Source organism: Panthera leo, chromosome F3 (assembly GCF_018350215.1).
Source record: "Panthera leo isolate Ple1 chromosome F3, P.leo_Ple1_pat1.1, whole genome shotgun sequence".
Taxonomy (NCBI): Eukaryota; Metazoa; Chordata; class Mammalia; order Carnivora; family Felidae; genus Panthera; species Panthera leo.
In genome coordinates this window covers 44,987,661-45,013,853 of record NC_056696.1, presented here as the reverse complement: position 1 = coordinate 45,013,853, position 26,193 = coordinate 44,987,661, and the positions used below count along the sequence as shown (strand labels likewise).

Genomic DNA, 26,193 nt, shown 5'->3' with positions numbered 1-26,193 from the left:
GTTTCTAGGAATTTGTCCACTTCTTCCAGATTGTCCAGTTTGTTGGCATGTAATTTTTCATAATGTTCTTCAATAATTGTTTGTATTTGTGTGGTGTTGGTTGTGATTTCTCCTCCTTCATTCATAATTTTATCTATTTGGGTCCTTTCTCTTTTCTTTTTGAGAAGTCAGGCTACAGGGTTATCGATTTTGTTTATTCTTTCAAAAAATCAACTCTTACATTCATTAATCCATTCCAATGTGTTTTTTTTTTTGTTTTTTAAGGTTTTTTTTTTTTTTGATTGTATACTGTTTATTTCTGCTCTAATCATTGTTATTTCTCTCCTTCTTCTGGCTTTGGGCTTTCATTGCTGCTGCCTTTCTAGTTCCTTTAGGTGTGAGGTTAGGTTGTATATTTAGGACCTTTCTTGCTTCTTGAAATAGGTCTGAACTGCAATATACTTTCCTCTTAGGACTGCCTTTGTTGCATCCCAAGGGGTGTGAACTGTCATATTTTCATTTTCATTTACCTGCATATATTTTTTAAATTTTTGTTTAATTTCCTGGTTGATCCATTCATTCTTCAGTAGGAGTTCCTTTAACCTTCATGCATTTGGGGGCTTTCCAAATTTTTTCTTGTGGTTGATTTCAAGCTTCATAACATTGTGATCCGAAAATGTGCATGGTATGATCTCAGTCCTTTTATATATTCTGTTTTGTGACCCAGTATGTGATCTATTTTGGAGAATGTCCAAGTGGTCCATCTGGTCCAATGTGTCCTTCAGAGCCATTGTTTCCTTATTGATTTTCTGCCTAGATGATATGTCCATTGCTGTAAGTGGAGTACTAAAGTCCCCTTCAAACATGGTATTATTATCTATACATTTATTTATGTTTGTAATTACACGATTTATATTTGGATGCTCTCACATTGGGGACATAGATTTTTACAACTGTTATCTCTTCTTGATGAATAGACCCCTTAATTATGATAAAATGCTATTTTTCATCTCCTATTACAGTCTTTCTTTTAAAATCTGGTTTGTCTGGTATAAGTATGGCTACTGCGGCTTTCTTTTGCCATCTAGTACCATGACACAAGGTTTTCCATCCCCTCACTTTCAATCTGCAGTTGTCCTCAGGACTAAAATGAGTCTCTTGTAGGCAGCATGTAAATGGATCTTTTTTTTTTTTTTAACCCGTGGTGAAACCCTATGTCTTTTCATTGGAGTATTTAGTCCATTTACATCAGAGTGATTATTGAAAGATACGAATTCAGTGTCATTGTGTTACCTGTAGGTTTCGTGCTTGTGGTGATGTCTCTGGTCCTTTGTAGTCTTTGCTGCTTTCCACTCACAGAGTCTCCCTTAGAATCTCCTACAGGGCTGGTTTAGTGGTCATGAACTCCTTTCGTTATTTTTTGTCTGGGAAAGCCTTTATCTCTCCTTCAATTATAATGACAGCCTTGCCAGATAATTGATTCTTGGCTGCATATTTTTCCTATTCAGCACATTTAATGTTTCCTACCCTCCCTCCTGGCCTGCCAAGTTTCAGTGGATAGGTCTGTTACTGCCCTTACATGTCTACCCTGGCTCTCATTTCTTCCTGGAATTTCTTTTCAGGAGAATTCTTCCATCTCATCATTTTGGCCTGGTTTCTGTCCTTATGTGTTTTAATAGTTTGTTATATGTCCTGCACCTGTGAGAACTATATTTAAAAGGGGTCATACACTGTCCAGGGCCTGGCACTTCAGGAATTGCATTTGGAGTGTGTTGCATGCCCTCCTTTGTTGTGTATTTGGTTGCTGTAACCCACCAAACAGTCTTCTATAAGTCTCCTCCTTACTTGCAGTGGTGGATAGTTTAGACCCTCCACCAGGGGTGCTTTGATTTTTCATTGAAGTATCCCTAGAAAGATGAGAGGGCAGGGGACCTAATCCCATACAAAGAAAAAAATGAAAGGTCTGAAAAAAGGACCAAGCAGAGAATCAAAGAAGCTATAAGGCTTAATCCAGAGAGAAAGAAAGGAAAAGAAAGAAGGAGATATAGAAAAACTGTAAAAAAATAAAGTAAAAATGCTTGACTAAACAGACAAACAAACAAAGCAGAAAAATAGAGAAAAGACAAAATATATATATTTATAAGAATTGACCAAAAATCAAATCAGAAACTAAGAGCCTGATTCCAAAGGAAAAAAAAGAAGATGGTTGAAAGAAATGATGAGAAAAGACAAGAGATGGAAAGAAAAGGAAAGACGAAAAGAAAAGAAAAAAGGGCAACAGACTGACATACACAACTACAGGACAGTTGTCTGTTGGTGTCTGGGACCCACGGCTGTGCTGGTCCGGAGAAGAGGTCATCTGTTTCACTCAGTGTCAGTTCTGCTCCAGTAGATGAGCAGTTTCCGGGCACACAGGGGTGGGGCTTCAGGTAAGCAGATCACGCCTGTGCTGGGGTCTTTTTCCCTGAAGCCCCACCATGTTGGTGATGGGGAAGAAAATGATGACACCCCAGTCTCAACCACACTGTTCAGGCAGGCCTCACACAGTAGCGCAGGCAGGTGGCTTGTCTTGCTCCACAGTTCTCCCACACTTCTAGGTGCTCAGCTGGGATTCAAAACCCGATATAGTAATGGATCCTGCACCATAGGCACTTGGTTCTGGGGTAGTGCCATTCTGCACTGCTAATATGGCTGACGACTGCAGGGCCTTTTGTCTTTGAGGGTGCAATATATCCCACAGTATTCGACGGAGGGGACTGTTCTCTCCTAGTGTGCCCTGAGATTGCCACTGCTCTCCTCCTCCCCAGGCACATGCACGTGACAGTGGCTTTGGTCCAGAGAATGGCACACACTTTTGAAAACTCTGATCTTCAGCTCCTTTGGCTGTTTTCAAAGTAGAGACTGGCACTCTCCATATTTCCTATTCCCCAGTCCATGATCTGGAGGTTTTTCTCTTGTCCTAACTTGCGTCAGGGCAATCCACAGCTTCTCTTTCTCTCCCTTTTTTCTCTCTACGGATCCCTGCCTTCCACACCCATGCTGTTTTATCTCCCCCAGTTTGCATACAAGCACCTCTGTCCCACCAAGCTGTCTCCCTCCACCTGTGCAGATTTTTCTGTCACTCCGCAGATAGATTTCCAAGTGTTCTGACCCCAATACAGCTGTGTTTCCGGGATGAGGGAAATCCTCGAACCCTTACTTCTCCACCATCTTAACTCCTAATTGATATAATTTGAAACACTAGAATAACCAGTGCTGTTCTGAAATCAGACCCCCAGGGTTCAAATCTCTCCTTTACAATTTTACGGGTAATTTAACTGAGTACTTTAAGACTCAATTCTTGCAAATCCAAAGAGTGAAGCTTGCCCAAGATTGTTAAATGACACACATCTTGATGTCTCATGATGAAATTCATCCAAGGATAAAGAGAAAATAATCTAAATCTTCAAAAAGTCATGGGGGGAAAAAACTACACGGTCACTCAAAAGGAAAAAAACTAAATGAGCTTTTTAGTCTCAACCTTGGAAGCTTCAAAAATGTGGAGGGAAAAATCTATCCATGAGAGACATGGGCTGTAGGCCAAAAATCTATATCTAGAGAAGGTATCATATACAAATTTTTGTTAAAGAAAAACATCAGTATGTACAAGGATTCAAAGGGTATGATCCACATAACAAGTCAGCTTAAACTACTAGAAACTTTCTCTAATCAAACAAGAAGAAAATGATCAGTGTACTTAAAAAAGATGAAGATGATAATTAATACTTGGTATGCGTGTGTGTGTGTGTGTGTGTGTGTGTGTGTTTTGGAACTTGGGTTCATGCGTTGTACAAGGTTTGTAATAGAATAATTTTATGGGAAAAACCCAATAGTGGTCTGGTATTAAAGTCCTAAATTATCTCTATGTCATCAAATGAAAAGGGGAAACTTTTCTGGAAAATATTATACATAAATGTGTTGTAACAACATAACACTTAAAAGTATGTCAAAAATATTCCGTATATAAGAATATCTCAGTAAAATACAATTATATTATACCTCAATTAAAATATGACATTTTGGTGTTTAAAAAGAATTGAACTATGGTTGCATTAAATGTTCGTTTTCATTGCAAAAATATATATATTGGGGACATAAATGACATATTGTCTAAACACTTGATATATATGATATATATCATTATAGTATGACATACTGTGTATGATAGTTTTAAACACTTCATCTATATGACAAGTGTCATATATATTGTGAAATATATATGACATCTTTAACACACCTCATATATATGATATATGTCATACATATTATGACATATGTATGACATAATTTAAAACCATTCCTTCTCCAATTAAAATTAGAATTAACAATATGGTGCCTGGGTGGCTTAGTTGTTAAGCATCTGACTTCGGCTCAGGTCATTATCTCACAGTTGGTGAGTTCGAGTTCCACGTCAGGTGAGCTCGTTGCCCCACTTTGGGTGAGCCAGTGCCCTGCTTCAGGTAAAACCACGACCCCCAGGTGAGCCCAGCTTCTTTCTCTCTCTCTCTCTCTCTCTCTTTTACTCTCTCTGCTCTTCACTCACTTGCGCCGCCTCTCTCTCTAAAACAAAATTTAAAAAAATAACATTCAAATGTTTTCCACAATCTTAACTGTTTGGATATTGAAAAATAGTCCTTGTTTATTTCTCTGATTAAATGAAGAAGAGAACTTTCCTCAATGATTGGTTTGAGGGGTTAAGAAGAATGTAATTTTTCTGTATAATGTGATGGATGGAAAATTTTTGTGTTTTTATGTCTTACATTATTTTCAGTAAACAGAAAAATAAATTAATGAATGTTAATCTAAAAAAAATCTATCTTCCTACATTGAGTTGGTCTGAGAAGAAAAGATAGGGCTCTGATTTCTGATGAGAACAGAAAAGAAAAATAAAAAGTTGGATGACCTGAGAAATAAAATCAATACCTTCATCTCTCAACCAAGTTCCTCATGTAATCAACCATGCTGAGGATACACATACTCAAGGAGAATCCTTTAAAAAGATCTATCAAGTTTTATTCCTTGATCTTCATACAATATTATATCTCATAAGTCCCACAAGGTACAATTTTAACTTGATTAGCAATGACTTCATCACATAACCCAGTAATCCATATTTCCAACACTTCTTGTCCTGGCAAACCTGATGCAATGAGTGAAATTATGCTAATAAGAGGGTACATTTACCAATGAAACAATTAATTTCTAATATGATTTTTTTCTTAAGATAAAAGATTATTTATACTGTTGTTTGTTTTTGTTTTTTTATTACAAGAGAAACGTTGTGATTTTCCAGAAATAAAACATGGAGTACTACACAATGAATATAACTATAGACGAGACTTTCCAGTATCTGTAGGAAAAAAATATTACTATTCCTGTAACCACGATTTCGTGACAGATAAAAAACAGAAGGGGGGATATATTCATTGCACACAAGAAGGATGGTCACCAGCAATACCGTGCCGCAGTAAGTCAACCTTGTTATAATTGTATACGTGTAAATATTTCAAAGAGTGGTGTGGGAAGACACATAAGTGAGTACAGTTAAGCCTAATATGACAAAAAGAAGGCCACGGGATGAGTTGTATGAGCAAAACGACCAATGTAAGTTTTTCCTTCTATGAGGAGCTCTTCATAAAAATCACCTTAGAACTAAAAATAGAGGCTTACAAAAATACCTATGTCATTTCCAAATATCTTCATTATAAAAACTGAAGATAAATAATTTAAATACTGATTTTCTTCTTTTGAAACGTTTGGAAGTAGCTTTAGTTTGTCTTAAGTTATAGGTTATTTTTGGATACTTATGCATGAAAATTTAAATTTTGGACAAATAATTTTTGATTTGCTATTATCGTTGAATGTAGGGTTTGACGAATTTGGTTTACTATTTTTATGATTATTAGGACAATGTCTTTTTAATTATTTGATAAATGGAGAATATCCATATCCAGCAAAAATGTATTTCCAAGGTGACTCTGTAAGTGTTAACTGCTATGCTGGCTACAGTCTTCAAAATGCGCAGACTGTAATGACCTGTACAGAAGATGGCTGGGCACCCGCTCCCGAATGCCTTCCTCCTGGTAAGTAAATGGTCACTATCCAGAAAACAGTAAAAGAACTGCAGAGAAGGAACGTGTAAAAGTAGGGTGACACCAGCAAGGGAACGAGGGGGATGTGGCAGAGAAGGAGGAAACTAGGTTTGCCTCATCCCATGAGGATAACTATCAAATCATCCTAAATCAACCTGAAGACTGGCAGAACAAATTGTGCAACCAATCATAGAGAACAGTCCACATCAGAGAAGTAAGATGTACAGAGATTCAGTTTTCCCTCCCAAACTGAGGAGAAATGGACTGTGTACCACTGAGGTAGGAAAGGAGTAGTGGTCACAGAGAAGGGTGAGAGACAGTCTGACACACAGAGGAGCAAACAGGTAAAACAAATCCCCAAACCAACTGGCTTGGAAAGTGAAAGGGCCCAAGTGTTGTGAGTTCCTGCAACCAGTGGGGCTTAAAGCCTAGGGTTTTAAAGGTCAGTGTACTAAGTTCTGAGAGAGTTCAAAGGGCGTTGGGGCTGTTCTTGGAGAAAAAGCAAGCAAAGAGCCTGTGGACATACAGCATGGAAACAGCAATCTGAAGAGCACTTGGTGCACACAGTGGGGAGATTATTTGCTCACCTGGGAGCATGTTGCAGAAAGGCAGCATTCACAGAGACCCACAGGAGCTGACAGGTGCCATTTCCCTCCCCTCCCCATTAGCATAAACACAGGGTCAACTGTGGGAATCTGTACAGGGCCCACACTTGCTATCTAACTTCTTACACCAAGCTCCACTTGCCCATGCTCCAATGGAACCATCCTTCCCAGTTATACTTGCCACAGTCCCAGAGCAGGTAGCCCCCAACCCCAAAACACCAGACCAAATCTCTGCCCACACCTCATCTCCCAACCTGGGGATCTTGGAAGCCTTGATTCCAGCCGCAGTGGTGAGAAGTCTCATGTCACAAGCAGACCAGAGTGCACCAAGTTAAAACTCCCCACATTCAAGCCAGAGACCAACCACTGCCAACAAAGAGGCAAAGAGAGCCTCTGTAGATGAGGGGCATGAAGCACAAAGCGATCAGGACACAAGAGCAGTGTGAACACAGCACACATTGGAGACACTCCCTGAAGTGCCAGGCCCTGGGGAACAGGGATCATAACACCTCAGGGCACGACAGAACCTCTTTTTCATAAGGCCATTACCCCAAAAATGGGAGAGGTAGCTGAATTTCCTACAGGCAGAAGTGGGCACAGAAACTTAAATGAGAAAACAGAAGAATTTGTCCCGAGTGAAAGAGCAGTAGAAGGCCAATGCCAGAGCTCTAAGTGAAACAGATATAAGTAACATGCTTAATAGAGAATTTAACATAATAACTATAATGATACTCACTGGACTTGAGAAAAATTCGAAGATATGAGTAAGACCCTAATACAGAGATAAGGAATAACATAGCAGAGAGAAAGGATTCAATAAACAAAACTAGAAACACACTTGATGGAATGAACAGCATAGTGGAAGAAGAAGAGGCATTAATTAATGACTTAGAAGACATAGTAATGAAAAGTAATCAAGCTGAACAGAAGGGAGAAAAAAGAATTATGCAAAGGAGGATCGATTTAGGGAAGTTGGTGACGCCATCAAACATAACAACATTCTTATTAGAGGTGTCCCAGAAGAAGAAGAAAGGAAAGAGGGACCAGAAAAGTTATTTGAAGAATAGCAGAAACGTTCCCTAATCTGGAAGGAGGAAACAGATATCCAGATACACGAGGAGGCACAAAGAATCCCCAACAAAATCAACAAAAGCAAACCCACACCAAGATATATGGTAACTAAACTGGCAGAACATAACAATATAGAAAACATTGTAAAAACAGCAAGAGAAAAAAAAAGACAGTCACATACAAGGAAAAACCCATACGGCAACTAAGGCAGTTTTCAGCACAAACTTTCCAGGCCAGAAGGAAGTGGCATGATATATTCAAAGTGATGAATGGGAAACATACTCTATCCAGTCAAGAATACTCTACCCAGCAAAGCCATTATTCAAAATAGAAGGAGAGATAAAGAGTTTCCCAGGCAAATAAAAACCAATGCAGGTCAAGACCATTAAATCAGCCTTGCAAGAAATATTAAAGGCGAATCTGAGTAGAAAGGAGAGACCAAAAGTGTCAGTATAAAGGTAGGAAACACCAAAGCAGTAAAAATGAATATTTCTGTAAAACAAATTTCTGTCAAGGAACTCACAAAATAAACGGATGTAAAATATGACACCTTATACCTGAGGAAGAGAGAAGTAAAGTTTGGGTTCAAAGTTAAATGACCACCAACTTAATACAGACTGCTATATGCAACACATGTTATATACAAACCCAATGGTGACCACAAAGCAAAACCACAATAAATATGCAAGGAATAAAGATAAAGGTATCCAATATATCATTAAAAAATCATCTAACCATGAAAGAAAGACCAGAAATGATCAGAGAAAATCTTCAGAAACAGCCATAAATCAGGCAATAAAATAGCAATAAATGCATATCTATAAAAAAAATTACTTTGAATGTAAATATACTATATGCTCCAATGAAAAGACACAGGGTGACAGAATGAATAAAACAAGACCCATCTCTTTCCTGCCTACAAAAAAAAACCCCTCATTTTAGAGCAAAACACACCTGCAGATTGAAAGTGAAGGGATGTAGAATATTTATTGTGCAAATGGATGTCAAAAGAAAGCAGGAGTGCCAATAATTATATTGGACAAAGTAGACTTTGAAACAAAGCATGTAATAAGAGACAAAGGAGGACACTATATAATAATAAAGGGGACAATCCAACAAGAAGAGGTAACGATTGTGAATATTTATGTACCCAACATGTGAGCTCCTCAATACATCAATGTTAATAACAAATAACAAATAACAAAGAATGACTCAATCATAATAAATAATAGGGGATTTTAACACACCAATTACATTAATGGACAAGATCGTCTAAACCAAAAATCAACAAGGAAACAATGCCTTTAGACACACTGGAAAAGATATATTTAACAGATATATTCAGAACATTCCATCTTAAAACAGCCAAATGTACATGCTTTTCAAGTGTACATGGAACATTCTGCAGAATAAAACACATATTAGGCCACAAAACAAGTGTCAACAAATTGAAAAAGGTCTAAATCACACCATGCAACACATCTGAACACAATGCAATGAAACTAGGAGTCAGCCACAAGAAAAAATGTGAAGATCACAAATAGATGGAAGTTAAATAACATGCTAACAATGAATGGGTCAACCAGAAAATAAAAGAAAAAAACAAAAAGGTACATGGAAACTAGTGAAAATGAAAACACAACTGTTCAAAACCTGTGGGATACAGCAAAACTGATTCTAAGAGGGACGTTTATAGCAATACACATCTACTGAAGAAGCAAGAAAAAAAATCTAATAAACAACCTAACCTGATGACTAAGGAAGTTAGAAAAACAACAAACAAAAAGCCAAAAAGCAGAAGGAAGGAAATAAAAAGGATTAGAGCATGTATCCGGTTTGAGCAATTCCCTGGCTGTCATTTCTTCCTGGAATTTCTTTTCAGGAGAATTTCGTTTCATCATTTTGGCCTGGTTTCTGTATTTTATGTGTTTTAGTAGTTTGATTTATGTCCTGCACCTTGAGAACTACTATATTAAAAAGGAGTCCTACACTGTGCAGGGCCTGGGACTTCAGGAAGTGTTTTTGGAGTGTGTTGCATGCACTGTGTTGTTGTTGCGCATTTGGCTGCACTATCCCACTAGACAGGTCTTCCTTACTCTTGGTGGTGGCTTGTTTAGACACCATCTTAGACATTCCACCATTTAGACATTCCACCAGGTGCTTTTATTTGTTCATTGAAGCAACTGTGGAAAGAAGGAAAAAGACCGGGACCTGATCCCGTACAAAGAGAAAAATGGAAGAGGCAAAAAAAAAGACCAAGCAGAGAATCAAAGAAACTATAGGGCTTAATCCAGAAAAAGAGAAAGGCAAGTAAAGAAGAAGGAGATATAAAAAAGGCGTAAAAGAATAGAATTAAAATGCCTGATTACACAGACAAACGAAGCAGAGAAAAAAAGATATATAGAAATATACAAGAGAGAGAGAGAGAGAGAGAGAGATGAATTGACCAAAAATCAGGGACGCCTGGGTGGTTCAGTCGGTTGAGCGTCCAATGTCAACTCAGGTCATGATCTCATGGTTTGTGAATTAGAGCCCCACATTGGGGTCTGTGCTGATAGCTCAGAGCCTGGAGCCTGCTTCAGATTCTGCGCCTCCCTCCCCTCTACCCCTCCCCTGCTCATGCTCTGTCTCTCTTACTCTCAAAAGGAAACGTTAAAAAAAATTTTTTTAATCAAATCAGAGAATATGAGCTTGATTCTAAAGGGAAAAAAAAAGGTTAATAAGAAAAACAAAGAAAAGCAAAGAAAACAAAGAAAAGGGCAACAAAGTAGCGTACAAAACCACAGGACAGTAGTCTGTTGATACCTGGGACCATCTCTGCTGGTCTGGAGGAGAGGTTGTCTGGTTCATCCAGTGTGAGTCCTGCTCCAGTAGATAAGCAGTTGCCAGGCACAGCGGGGTAAGGTTTCCTGTCACCAGGCCCTGCCTCCATTAGGAGCCACTGTCCTGTTCCTTGTAGACCCACCACGTTGGCAATGGGGAGAAAAATGGCAATACCCCAGTCTCTCCTCCCTGAACTGTGTTTTTCAAACCTTGCTGTTCAGGGGCGCCTGGGTGGCTCAGTCGGTTGAGCGTCCGACTTGGGCTCAGGTCATGATCTTGCGGTCCGTGAGTTCGAGCCCCACGTCAGGCTCTGTGCTGACAGCTCAGAGCCTGGAGCCTGTTTCGGATTCTGTGTCTCCATCTCTCTCTGAACCTCCCCTGTTCATGCTCACTCTCTCTGTCTCAAAAATCAATAAAGGTTAAAAAAATTAAAAAAAAAACAAACCCCAAAACCTTGCTGTTCAGGCACCCCTCACAGAGTAGCACAGGCAGGTAGTTTGCTCTGCTCCACATTTCTCCTGTGCCTCCTAGGTGCTAGGCTGAGATTCAAAATCCCATGTCTTCAAGGATCATGTACCACATGGACCCAATTCTGGGATAGCGCCACTCCACCCTGCGGATATGGCTGGTGCCTGCCGGGTCTTTAGTCCTTGGGGGAACAATATACATTTTTCCCACAGTACTCAAAGGAGGGGACTGGTCTTTCCCAGGGCACCCCTGATATCTCTACCCGCCCTGGGGCTGACTCCTCTCCCCACACACCCCCCCCCCACCAGGCGTGTGCACACAGCAGTGGCTCTGGTCCAGAGAATGCCACACACTTTTGAAAACTCTTATCTTCAGCTCCTAAGGCTATTTGCAAAGCAGAGACTGACATTTTCCGTATTTCTTGTTCCCCAGTTCGTGGTCTGGAAAAGGTCTTTCTCTTGTCCTAACACAATGGCACAATCCACAGCTTCTATTTCTCTCCCTTTTGTCTGTCCACAGAAGGGGATCCCTCCCCTCTGTACCCATGCTGTTTTTTCTCTCCCAATTCACATACACACATGTCTGTCACACCAAGCTGTCTCCCTCCACCTGTGCAGATTTTTCAGTCACTCTGCAGATAGATTTCCTGGGTGTTCCAAGTGTTCTGACCCCAAAACAGCTGTGTTCAAACAAGTTCAAACAAGGACAAGTGAAGTCTTGGTCCCCCTACTTCTCCACCATCTTAACTCCTAACTGATATCCTTTGAAAACCCATAATAGGTGGATAACCAGATTTGTTCTAAAATCAGACCACCAGGGTTCAAATCTCTCCTTTACAATTTTACACCAATTTATTTGAGTTCTTTAAGACTCTACTCTTGCAAATCCAAACAGTGAAGTTTGCACAAGGTAGAATGATTGTTAAATGACACTCATCTGGGATGTATCATGATGAAATTCATCATCCAAGGATAAAGAGAAGTTCATCTAAATCGTCAAAGAGTAGTGGAGAAAAATACCTAGAAGGTTACTTAAGTGGAATAAGACTAAATGAACACTTGATCTCAATATTGGAAGCTTCAAAAATGTGGTGGAAAAAATTTATCAACGAGAGCTATAAACTGGAGGCCAAGAATCTATATCTAGAGAAGGTATCATATACAAATCTTTACTAAAGAAAAACATCAGTATATTCAAGTATTCCAGGTGTATAATCTACATAAGTCTGCTGAAACTACTGGAAACTTTAATCAAACAAGAAAGAAAATGTTACCAGTGTACTTTAGAAGGATGAAGATGAGGGGCACCTCGGTGGCTCAGCCGGATAAGTGTCTGACTTCGGCTCAGGTCACGGTTTCTGGGTTTGAGCCCCACATCTGTGGGGCTGTCTGTGCTGACAGCTCGGAGCCTGGAGCCTGCTTCAGGCTCCCTCTCTCTCTACCCCTCCCCTGCTCATGCTCTCTCTCTCTCTCTCTCTCTCTCTCAAAATAAGTAAATAAACCTTGAAAAAAAAAAGGAAGATGAAAATGATAATGAATACTTGGTGTGTGTGTGTGTGTGTGTGTGTGTGTGTGTGTGTGTGTGTGTGTGTGTTTGGAACTTTTTTTCATGTGTTGCACAACAGTTCTTGTAATAGAATCATTTTGTGGGGAAAAAACTAATACTGGTATGGTATTAAAAGTACTAGATTATCTCTAAATCATCAAATGAAAACGGAAATTTTTTCTGGGAAATATTATATATAAATGTGTTGTAAACAGCATAACACTTAAACATGTGTCAAAAATATTCCATATATAAGAAACTCAATAAAATGCAACTATATTATACCTCAATTACAATATGACATTTTGGTGTTTAAAAAGAATTGAACTATGGTTGCATTAAATGTTCACTTGTATTCAAAAATATATATATATTATGATATATATGACATGTTACAAACACCTCATATACATGATGTGTACATGTTACAACATATGCCACATTATATATGATATATATGCCATATATGTGTGCCATATAAACCTTAAATACTATGACATACTATGAATGACATTTTAAATCACTTCATGTACATAATATATGTTATATATATTCTGAGACACATGTGACATACTTTAAAACACTGCATTCTCCAATTAATATTAGAAATAACAATCAAATGTTTACTGTAATCTTAACTATTTGAATATTAAGAAATAGTCCTAGTTCATTTGTCTGATTAAATGAAAACTTTCCTTGATGATTGGTTTCAGGCATTAATTAGAAGGTTAGTTTTCCGTATAATGCGATGAATGGAAAATGTGTTTCTCTATATTTCTTACACTATTTGAATAAATAGAAAAGTAAATTAATGAATGTTTATCTAAAAAAAAAACCGCACTGTTTCCCTACGCTGAGTTGGTCTGAGAAGAAAAGGCAGGGCTCTGATTTCTGATGAGAGCAGAAAAGAAAATAAAGAAGATAGATGATCTTAGGAATAAAATCTATACTTTCATCTCTCGAACAAGTTGCTCATTTACATACCAGGGCTAGGATATACATAGTCAGTAGATCATATACATACCCAAATAGATCTGTAGAGTTTTATTTATGAAGAGTCTTCATACAAGTTTCTATATCATATGACCCACAAGATATAATTTTAACTTCATTAGCATATCCCAGTCATCTGAATTTTATAACTTCTCTTGTCCTAGAAAACCTGATGCAATGAGTGAAATTAGACTAATAAGAGGATATAATTCATCAGTGAAACAATTCATTTCCCATCTGATTTTTTTCTTAAGGTAAAACATCATTTATACTGTTTTTGTTTGTTTTGTTTTTATTGCAAGGGTATCGTTGTGATTTTCCAGAAATAAAACATGGTAGTCTACACCATGAAAGTAACTATAGACAAAACTTTCCAGCACGTGTAGGAGAAAAATATTGGTATTCCTGTGATCAAAATTTTGTGACTGTTTCACAAAAGCCCTGGGAACATATTCATTGCACACAAGAAGGATGGTCACCAGCAGTACCATGCCGCAGTAAGTCAACCTTTATAATTGTATATGTATAAATATTTCAAATAGTAGAGGGGGGAAAACACATAAGTGAATACAATGAAGCTTAGTGTGACTAACATAAAGCCAAAGGATGAATGTTATGAGCAAAAATACCAATATGAGTTTTTCCTTTTATGAAGAGTTCTTCATAAAAATCACACTAAAGACAAAGATACAGGCTTTCTGAAAATAGCTATATCATTTACAAGGACTTAATTATAAACCTGAAGATAAATAATATTTAACATTGATTTTTTTTCCAGCATTTGGTAGTAGCTTTAATTTTGGATACTTATGCATGAGTTTAAATTTTGTATAAATAACTTTTAATTGGCTATTTTCACTGAACTTAGGGGTTTTAAATTTTTTTTTGTTTCTTATTTTCATTATTTTTAGGACAATGTATCTTCAATCATTTGAAAAATGGAGAGTATCCAAAACAAGGAGTTAAATATGTACAAGGTGAAAATGTAAGCGTTAATTGCAATTCTGGCCACAGTCTTCAAAATGAGCAGACTGTAATGACCTGTACAGAGGATGGCTGGTTCCCTCCTCCTGAATGCATTCCTCTCAGTAAGTAAATGATCTGAGATCCCGGTGTATTATGCTTTTCTAAGCCTCATCTAGATGGACTGTAACAAAATATTTATAACGACTTTCTTATCTCCCCTATGGAACTACTTAGTTTTCTTTTTTCCAAGTGTGTATGAGTGGATATACAAATTTCTTGATACATGTATAGCAAAATAAATGTTTACTGATAGGCATTAGTCAAGAAAACAGTAATGGAAGTACAAGGAAGAAACCTCTAATATAGGGGGACACAAGAGGAAGGAGGTAGATGTGGCGGTGTAGGAGGATCCTAGGCTTGCCTCATCCCATGAATACACCTAGATAACTATCAAATCATCCTAAATACCCTAGAAATTAACCTAAAGACCAGCAGAACAAATTCTGCAACTGAAGGTAGAGAACAAGCCATGTCAATGAAGTAAGATGTGTAGAGATTCAGTTTTCTTTCCCAAACTGAGAAGAAACAGATTGTGAACACTGAGGTGGGAAAGGAGTAGTGGTCAGAGGGAATGGTGAGAGACAGACTGAAACACAGGTGAGCACCACACACAAGAAAACGAATCTCCATAGCAATTGGTTTGGAAAGGGCGAGGGGGCAAATTTTGTGAGCTTTGCAATCAGTGGGGCTTAAAGCCTAGGGTATTATAAGGACAGTGTACTTGGCCCTGGGAGAGTTCAAACAGCATTGAGGCTGCTCTTGGAGAAAAGGCAAGCAAAGAGCCTGTGGATATACAGCATGGAAACAGCAATCTGAAGAGCACTTGGAGAACACAGTGGGGAGGTTATTTGCTCACCTTGGAGAATATTGCAGAAAGGCAGCCTTCACAGAGACCCCTCTGGGAACAAAGGAACTGGTAGGTACCATTTCCCTCCCCTGCCCTTCAGCATATAGACATGGTCACCTTTGGGAACCAGCACAGGACCCACACTTGCTCTCTAACTTGCTTCTACCAAGCCCTGCCTCCCCATGCTCCAGTGGAATCACCCTTCCCAGTCACACTTGGCCTCAGTCCCAGCACAGGTGGCCCCCAACCCCAAAAGCCCAGACCAAATCCCTGCCCACACCTCATCTCCCAACCTGGGTGTTTGGGGTGCCATGATTCCAGCAGCAGTGGCGAGAAGTCTCATCTCACAAGCAGACCAGAGCACACCAAGTTAAAACTCACCACATTCAGGCCAGAGACCAAACACTGCCCACACAGGCAAAGAGAGCCTCTGCAGATGAGGGGCATGAAGGACAAAGCGATCAGGACACAAGAGCAGTGTGAACACAACACACATTGGAGACACTCCCTGAAGTGCCAGGCCTTGGGGAAGAGGGATCGCGACACCTCGGGGCACGACAGAACCTCTTTTTCATAAGGCCATTAGCCTCAAGAACAGGAGAAGTAGCTGACTTTCCTAATACAGAGAAGCAGGCACAGAAACTTAGACAAAATGCGAAAACAGAAAAATGATCTGTGAAAGAAGAAAGATCTGTACAAGGCCAATGCCAGAGATCTAAGTGAAACAGATATAGGTAACATGCCTAATAGATAGTTAAAGTAAAAATTATGAAGATACTCACTGGACTTGAGAAAAAAAGTGGAAGACATGAGTGAGACTCTTAATAAAGAGATAAGGAATAACATAGCAGAGATAAAGGATTCACCAAACAAAATTAGAAGCACACTTGATGGAATGAACAGCAGGCTGGAATAAGAAGAGGAACAAATTAATGACCTAGAAGACCGTGTAATGGAAAGTAATCAAGCCAAACAAAGAGAAAAAAGAATGGTGCAAAATAAGAATACATTCAGGGAGTCAGAACTCCATCAAACATAACAACATTCATATTAGAGTAGTCCCAGAAGAAGAAGAAAGAAAAAACATGGCAGAAAATTTATTTGAAGAATTAATAGCAGAAAAGTTCCCTAATGTGAAGGAGGAAACAGATATCCAGATACAGAAGGCAGAGAACCCCCAATAAAATCAACAAATGCAAACCACACCAAGACATATTGTAACTAAATTGGCAAAACATAGGGATATAGAAAAAATTATAATAGCAAGAACAAAAAAAAAAAAGAAAAAAAGGCAGTCACATGCAAGGAGAAATAACAACCAACACCACAGAAATACAAACAACTATAAGAGAATATTGTGAAAAACTATATGCCAACAAACTGGACAATCTGGAATAAATGGATAAACTCCTAGAAACATAAACTACCAAAACTGAAACAGGAACAAATACTGAACAGGAACAAAAACTGATACATGAATTCAGCAAAGTCGCAGGATACAAAATCAATGTACAGAAATCAGTTGCATTCTTATACACTAATAATGAAGCAACAGAAAGACAAATAAAGAAATTCATCCCATTCACACTTGCACCAAGAAGCATAAAATACCTAGGAATAAATCTAACCAAAGATGTAAAAGATCTGTATGCCGAAAACTATAGAAAGCATATGAAGGAAATTGAAGAGGATATAAATAAATAGAAAAACATTCCATGCTCATGGATTGGAAGAATAAATATTGTCAAAATGTCAATACTACCCAAAGCTATCTACACATTCAATGCAATCCCAATCAAAATTGCACCAGCATTCTTCTCGAAACTAGAACAAGCAATCGTAAAATTCATATGGAACCACAAAAGGCCCCGAATAGCCAAAGTAATTTTGAAGAAGAAGACCAAAGCAGGAGGCATCACGATCCCAGACTTTAGCCTCTACTACAAAGCTGTCATCATCAAGACAGCATGGTATTGGCACAAAAACAGACACATAGACCAATGGAATACAATAGAAACCCCAGAACTAGACCCACGAACGTATAGCCAACTAATCTTTGACAAAGTAGGAAAGAATATCCAATGGAAAAAAGACAATCTCTTTAACAAACGGTGCTGGGAGAACTGGACAGCAGCATGCTGAAGGATGAAACTAGACCACTTTCTTACGCCATTCACAGAAATAAATTCAAAATGGATAAAGGACCTGAATGTGAGACAGGAAACCATCAAAACCCTAGAGGAGAAAGCAGGAAAAAACCTCTCTGACCTCAGCTGCAGCAATTTCTTACTTGACACATCTCCAAAGGCAAGGGAATTAAAAGCAAAAATGAACTATCGGGATCTCATGAAGATAAAAAGCTTCTGCACTGCAAAGGAAATAATCAACTAAAAGAAAAGGCAACCAACGGAATGGGAAAAGATATTTGCAAATGACATATCGGACAAAGGGCTAGTATCCAAAATCTGTAAAGAACTCACCAAACTCCACACCTGAAAAACAAATAATCCAGTGAAGAAATGGGCAGAAGACGTGAATAGACACTTCTCTCAAGAAGACATCCGGATGGCCAACAGGCACATGAAAGATGCTCAGTGTCGCTCCTCATCAGGAAAATACAAATCAAAACCACACTCAGATACCACCTCACGCCAGTCAGAGTGGCTAAAATGAACAAGTCAGGAGACTATAGATGTTGGCAAGGATGTGGAGAAACGGGAACCCTCTTGCACTGTTGGTGGGAATGCAAACTGGTGCAGCCGCTCTGGGAAACAGTGTGGAGGTTCCTCAAAAAATTAAAAATACATTTACCTCATGACCTAGCAATAGCACTGCTAGGAATTTACCCAAGGGATACAGGAGTGCTGAAGCATAGGGGAATTTGTACCCCAATGTTTATAGCAGCACTCTCAACAATAGCCAAATGATGGAAAGAGCCTAAATGTCCATCAACTGATGAATGGATAAAGAAATTGTGGTTTATACACACAATGGAATACTACGTGGCAATGAGAAAGAATGAAATATGGCCTTTTGTAGCAACGTGGGTGGAACTGGAGAATGTTATGCTAAGTGAAATAAGTCATACAGAGAAAGACAGATACCATATGTTTTCACTCTTATGTGGATCTTGAGAAACTTAACAGAAGACCATGGGGGAGGGGAAGGAAAAAAAAGAGGTTAGAGAGGGAAGGAGCCAAAACATAAGAGACTCTTAAAAACTGAGAACAAACTGAGGGTTGATGGTGGGTGTGAGGGAAGGGAGGGTGGAGAGGGAATGGGTATTGAGGAAGGCACCTCTTGGGATGAGCACTGGGTGTTGTATGGAAACCAATTTGTCAATAAATTTCATATTAAAAAAAAAAAGAATTTGGGAGTTCCCCAAATAAACCTTGCCATGTTTATATTCAAAAAAAAAAAAAAAAAAAGGAAGAAAGAAAGAAAATTGAACAGATCAATTACCAGCAATAAATAAATAAATAAATAAACGAATAAATAAATAAGAGTTAATGCCTATTCTCAAACTACTCCAAAAAAAAAAAGAAAAAGAAAAGAAGGAAAAACTCCCAAATTCATTCTATGAAGCAGCACTACCCTGATACCAAGCCAGATACAGCCACCACAAAATAAGAGAACTATAGTATATGTCAATATTTCTGATGAATATAGATGCAAAAATGCATAACAAATACTAGCAATCCGAATCCAACAATAAATTTTAAAAAATTATTCCCCACAATCAAGTCATGTCTGTTCACGACTTATACCCGGTGATTTCTTCCTGAGTTGCAAGGATGGTTCAATATTCACAAACCAATCAATGTGTGATACATCACATCAACCAAATCACAGCCATAAAAGAAAAGATGAAAACCATATGATCATTTTAACATATACCAAAAAACCCATTTGATAAACTATAACATCTATTCGTGATAAAAGATCTCAACAAAGTAGGGTTAGAGGGGACATATCTTAACATAATAAAGGCTATACATGAAAAACCCACAGCTAACATCATCTTTATGGGGGAAAATTATGAGCTTTCCTCCCAAGGTCAGGAAAAAGACAAGACATAACAAGACGAGGAGGTCTACTCTTCCACTTTTACTCAATAAAGTACTGAAAGTCCTAGCCACAGCAACTAGAACAAAAAGAAATAAAAGGCATTCAACTCGGTAAGGAAGAAGTAAACCTTTCACTATTTGCAGATGACATAATATTTTATACAGAAAACCCAAAAGACTCCACCAAAACGTGCTAGAACTGAAGTGAATTCAGAAAAGCTATAGGATACAAAATCAATGCACAGAAATCTGTTGCATTTCTGTATAACAATAATAAAGTAGCAGAAAGACAAATTAAGAAAACAGTCCCATTTACAATTGCAATAAAAATAATAAGCTACCTAGGAATAAACCTAACCAAAGAGGTGACAGATCTGTACTCTACAAACTATAGAACACTGATAAGAGAAGTTGAAGACAACCCAAAGAAAATGGAAAGGCATCCCATGTTCATGGGCTGGAAGAACAAATATTGTTAAAATGTCTACAAAACCCAAAGCAATCTGCACAATCAATGCAACCCCTACCAAAATACCAACGACATTTTTTATAGACCTAGAACAAACAAGCCTAAAATTTGTATGGAACCACAAAAGGCCCTGGTTAGCCAAATCAATCTTGAAAAAGAAAAGCAAAGCTGGAGGCATCATAATTCTGGACTTCAAATTAATATTACACAGATAGTGATCAAGAGCATATGGTACTGGGGCAGAAATAGACACATAGATCAATGTAACTGAATGGAAAACCCAGAAATAAACCTACACTTATACACTCAATTAATTTTTAACAAAGCTGGATTGAATATCCAGTGGGAAAAAGACAATCTGTTCAACAAACGATGTTGGGGAAACTCCACAGCAACATGCAAAAGAATGAAACTGAACCACTTTCTTACACCATACACAAAAATAAATTCAAACTGGATTAAAGACCTATATGTGAGACCTGAAATTATAAAAATTCCTGGAAGAGAGTACAGGCAGTCACTTCTCTGACATCAGCCACAGCTTTCTAGATAGATCACCTGTGGCAAGGGAAACAAAAGCAAAAAAGAAGAAACTATTGGGACTACATTAAACTACAAAACTTCTGCACAACAAAGGAAGCAATCAACAGAACTAAAAGGCAACCTATGGAATGGGAGATGATATTTACAAATGACATGTCTAGTACAGGGTAGTATCCATAATATATAAAGATCTTATAAAACTCAACACCCCAAAACCAGATAATCCAATGAAAAATGGGTAGAAGACATGAACGGATATTGCTCCAAAGAAGACATACAGATGGGCAATAGACACATGAATGATACTCATTAGCACTTATCATCAGAGAAATACAAACCAAAAAAACAATAAGATGTCACCTCACAGGTGTTGGTGAGGATGTGGAGAAAGGGGTACCCTCTTGCACTGTTGGCAAGAATCCAAACTGGTGCAGCATCTCTGGAAAATAGTATGGAGGTTCCTCAAAAGGTTAAAAATAGAATTGCTGTAATATCCAGCAATCACACTCCTGGGTATTTACCCAAAGAATACAAAAGCACTAATTCAAAGGGATACACGCACCCCTATCTTTATTGCAGCATTATTTGCAATAACCAAGATATGGAAGCAGCTAAGTGTCTACCAATTGGTGAATAGATAAAGATAAATGGACTGTTATTCAGCCGTAAAAAAGAATGAAATCTTGCCATTTGCAACAACTTGGATGGACTAGACAGTATAATGCTAGGCAAAATAAGTCTGTCAGAGAAAGACAAATACCATATGATTTCAGTCATATGTGGGATTTAAGAAACAAAACAAATGAGCAAAGGGAGGAAATTTGAGAGAGAGAGAGAGAGAGAGAGAGACCAAAAAAAAAAAAAAAAAAAAAGGCTCTTAAGTGTCTTAAGTGTAGAGAACAACATGATAGTTACCAGAGGGGAGAAAGCTGGCAGAGGGGATGGGTGAAATAGGTGATGGAGATGAAAGAGTATCCTTGTCACTATGAGCACTAGGTGATGTATGGAATTGTTGAATCACTATACTGCATACCTGAAACTAATATAACACTGTATGTCAGCCAACCGGTGTTAAAATGAAAACTTAAATACATACATACATACAGTCAATCTAGAAAAAAAATACAGTACAAAGAATTTTGAAAGCAACAAGAAAGAAAAACCTGCTTCACATACAAAGGCACTTCTGTGGGAGGTGTTTCTAGTAATACATGCCTACAGTAAAAAAAGAAATGATCTCAAATATACAATCAAACTGTATACATCAAAAAGCTAGTAAAAGAAGGGGGTACCTGGGTAGCTGAGTTGGTTGAGTGTCCAACTCTTGATTTCTGCTCAGGCGATGATCCAGGATCATGGGCTTGTACCCCACATAGTGCTCCGCACGTGAGGGTAGAGACTGTTTCAGATTCTCTCTCTCCTACCCCTCCCTACCCTGACTTGTGATGTCTAACAAATAAAATGAAATTTTTTTCATTAAAAAACTTGGAAAAGAAGAAAAAACTAAGCCTAAAATTAGCAGAAAGAAGGAAATAACAGAAATCAGAGCAGAAATATATGAAATAAAGACCAAAAAGTCAACAAAATAGATACCTACCTTTTTCAAAATGTAGACAAAATTGACAAACCTAAGCTGATTAACTAATTAAAACGAGAGATCGCATAAATAAAATAGAAATGAAATTGAAGATATTCAACTGATATCACAGAAATGCAAATGTTCATAAGAGACCACCATAAATGATTACACACTGACAAATTGGATGACAGAGAATGGATAAGTTCCTGGAAATATAAAACTGACAAGACAAAATCATTAAGAAATGGAAAATCTGAACAAACCAGTAACAAGTAACAACACTGAATAATTAATTTAATATATCTCCTCAAAGAAAAGTCTGGGACCAGAAGTATTCACTGGTAATTAACAGAAGATTTAATACCAATTTTTATTTAAAAACTCCAAAATTTTGAGGGAGAGCACTTCCAAAAATAGATTAACTTTAATACCAAAACCAGACAAGGATGCTACAAAAAAAATTATACCCGACATCACTGATAAACATAAATATTGAAATGCTCAACAAAATGTTAACAAACTGAATTCAATAGCACATTAAAAGATTCACACACCATGATGAAGTTGGGTTTATCTATGGGACTCAAGGGTGTTTCAACAGATTTAAATCAGTAATATGATATAGCACATTAACAAAATTAAAGGTAAAAATCATATAATCATCCAGATAGATACACAAAAAGCATTTGGCACAATTCAACATCCATTTATGATAAAAACTGACAACAATTAGGTATTGAAGAAATGTACATCAACATAATGAAGACCATAAATAAGAAGCCAATAACTAACATCACATTTGATGAAAAGCTAAAAGCTTTCCCCAAGGATCAGGAAAAATACAAAGATACCCACTCTCATCAGTGTTGAAAAAGGGAAATAAAATGTATCCAAATAAGAAATAAAGAAGTAAAGAGGCACCTGGGTGGCTCAGTCGGTTAAGCGTCCGACTTATACTCAGGTCATGATCTCACGGTTCGTGGGTTCGAGCCCCATATTGGGTGCTGTGCTGACAGCTCAGAGCCTGGAGCCTGCTTCAGATTCTGTGTCTCATTATCTCTCTGCCCCTCCCCGACTTGTGCTCTGTCTCTCTCTGTCTCTCAAAAATAAATAAATGTAAAACATAAAAATAAAAAATAAAGAAGTAAAATTAGCTCTGTGTGCATATGATGTATTCTTTAGGGAAAACACTAAAGACTCCACAACAACAACAACAACAACAACAAAACCTGTTAGAATTAATAAATGAATTCAGTAAAGTTGTAGGATACAAAATCAATATACAAAAATCTGCTGTATTTCTGAACACTAATAATGAACTATCAGAAAGAGAAATTAAAATAAGTTTTCATGAGATGTGGGTGTTACCTAATTCTGGAGGTTTCAAGGGCCAAAAATAATCTTTCAGGAGTAAAATATAGATCAAAGCTAGAGAGATTCTCTTCTATCAGAAAACAAAGTAAAACAATTTTTTGTATATTGTTTCAAGTACAAGATGGTTTCCAATTTTAGAGTTAACCCTAAAATGGAAAAAAAAATTGACATTATCAATCGTAAGAATTATTTATAAATTAATTAAAAGTACTATTTTATAAAGATGTGTATGAATGTTATACATACTTATGTAATCCAGAAAACTTAAGGCAGTGGCGTTTAATCCTGAACTCTGTGTTTCAATGCCAATATGATAAATAGGAATTCGCTTTCTGCTGTCAAGAAAACTCCAGTTTTTAGAAATAGTTGTGTGATGTTTACCTATATGGTGTGATTTAAAGTTGTGCAGTGGCCCAACTGCCTTCAGTATCCTCTCTTCTTTGAAATGTAGTAGGGGCACCTGGGTGGCTCCGTAGGTTAGGCATCCGACTCTGGATTTTAGCTCAGGTCATGATCTCACAGTTTGTGGCATTGAGCCCCACAGCAGGCTCTGTGCTGACACCTGGGAGCCAGCTTGGGATTCTCTCTCTCTCTCTCTCTCTCTCTCTCTCTCTCTCCCTCCCTCTCCCTCCCTCCCGCTCTCCCCCTCTCCCCCTCTCCCCCTCTCCCCCTCCACTGTTTGCACTCTCTCAAAATAAATAAATGAACATTAAAAAAATAAATTCTATTTAAAAAAAAGAAAAAAGAAAATTTTTTTTAAAAAAGAAAAAAAGAAATGTATTGATATTACTAGATTCAACAAACCTGAAATTTATGTGGAATAACAAACACTGTGAATCAATACTTTAGAATAGTAAAATCCAATAGTATTTACTGCAGTTTACTGTGAATCATTATAATCTGAAAAGTTCTCTATTACAATTTCAGTGAGGAAAGGTAGAAATGGATGATGAAGGTGAAGAAGGGGACTAAGGAACTCTGGAAGGTGAGGTGGCCCTGGGGAGGGGAGATCTGATGGGTGAAAGTTGACAGTGAGCGCCATGCGAAGGGTCAGAACAGATGCCCCAGTAGTGTCACAAGAGGGAGAGGTGTGCCACAGCAAGCCTTATTTTTAATGTAGACATATCTAGAGAATCCATATGCTACTCTCCTGCCTGCATATAATGTTAAACTAGAACTGAATTACTAAGTATTGCTGAAATTGTTCTTAGCTGAAACTAAGTCCCCCAATGACACATAAATTAGTAGGTTCTTCATCTTTGACCTTTGATTGCTAGGGCTTCTGCCAAAGTCTACATTGATCCACTTTTCTTTGCTCAATCCCTCATTGTTCTACAACCTTTGCACTTTTCCTTCATCCCAGTTATGCCTCCCCCCTCACCCCACACACCATCCCCTACCAATGCAGGATGTAAGATTTTCCCAACCGGTCTATCCTGTGCTCACTTACCTGATGTGCACTTTACCCATATCTTAACAACTTTAGTTTCAGAAAATGGTGCATAAATAAGAGATGATGTAATTGAGGTAAAAAGTGCTATATTTTAGGAAAATATCACAAAAAAAGAACAAAAGGAAAGGGGTAAAAATATTTGAAAGAGCACTTTTATGTGTTTGGACATTTTAACTGAGAGAGCCAATTTTCTCAAACCATGTTGACCAAAAATGTAATAGATAGGAAAGTGATTATAGACTTGTTCCTTCAAAGGCTCCCAAAAGCCTTTTTGAACAAAATTAAAATGATTCCTGACTTCAAAATTATGGCATAAATTCAAAATTAAGACATGTAGTCAAGAGGTACAATGGAGTTACAGATAGCAGAGTTTCTTGGGTTCATGCAGTAGAGCTTTGAGATCACTGCACATGTGTTCTCATGTCTTACCTTTTATATTGGTTACCGTCCACTGTGCTCTTCCCATGGGTTGCCTGCAATCTGCAGATATAATGGAAAGGTTCCAAAAGAGCTTCATATTCATCCATTCATTCTTTCATTCATTTATTTGCCCATCCAATGGTCACTTTTTAAGTGACTGCTAAGTGCCTGCTAAGTGCCAGGCATTAGGACTAGCATTTACCAAAAGGCCATTTAGTGAGGAAAACAAAAGGAATGATTGTTGTATTTCATCAACATATTGTATTTTACTATATAAAGCATTGTGATGGAGGCAAGCAAAAGAGAGACTACAGGATCATTTAGAGGAGACAAGAATTCCAAGTTGGAATGAGAGTCTGGAGTGGGATTGGGTTGGGGAGTTTGTTTGTAAGAGGTGGAATGAAGAGAGCCAAATCTGTCAGGGTCACGATGGCATCTTGGGTAGGCTTTGAAGGTTGGATGGGAGTCATGGAAATAAGGATGCCAGGGAGGAGGACATTCAAGACTGAGGAACATGGCTCCTGGGTGGCTCAGTTGGTTAAGCATCAGACTCTTGATTCAGCTCAGGTCATGATCTCGGTCTTGAGATCAAGTCCCATGTGGAGCTTGGAATGGACCCTGCTTAGGATCCACTGATAAATGAATGGATAAGGAAGGTGTATATATATATATATATATATATATATATATATATATATATATATGTATGTATACACACACACACACACACACACACACACACACACACACACACACTAGAATATTATTCACCCATGAGAAAGAAGAAAATCTTGATATTC

At 37.9% G+C, this 26,193-nt stretch overlaps 1 protein-coding gene across 5 annotated transcripts in view; it reads left to right on the top strand.

The window, feature by feature from the left end:
* Positions 1-26,193, top strand: part of CFH (complement factor H) — a 223,717-nt gene that overhangs the window by 60,810 nt on the left and 136,714 nt on the right. For 4 of the 5 annotated variants that reach the window (XM_042925932.1, XM_042925934.1, XM_042925930.1 and 1 more), the window contains 4 exons: positions 5,291-5,485; positions 5,925-6,101; positions 13,918-14,112; positions 14,527-14,703. In XM_042925932.1, the coding sequence (XP_042781866.1) occupies positions 5,291-5,485; positions 5,925-6,101; positions 13,918-14,112; positions 14,527-14,703 (744 nt within the window). The remainder of the gene's footprint in view (positions 1-5,290; positions 5,486-5,924; positions 6,102-13,917; positions 14,113-14,526; positions 14,704-26,193) is intronic. The other variant, XM_042925931.1, reaches the window with a different exon arrangement.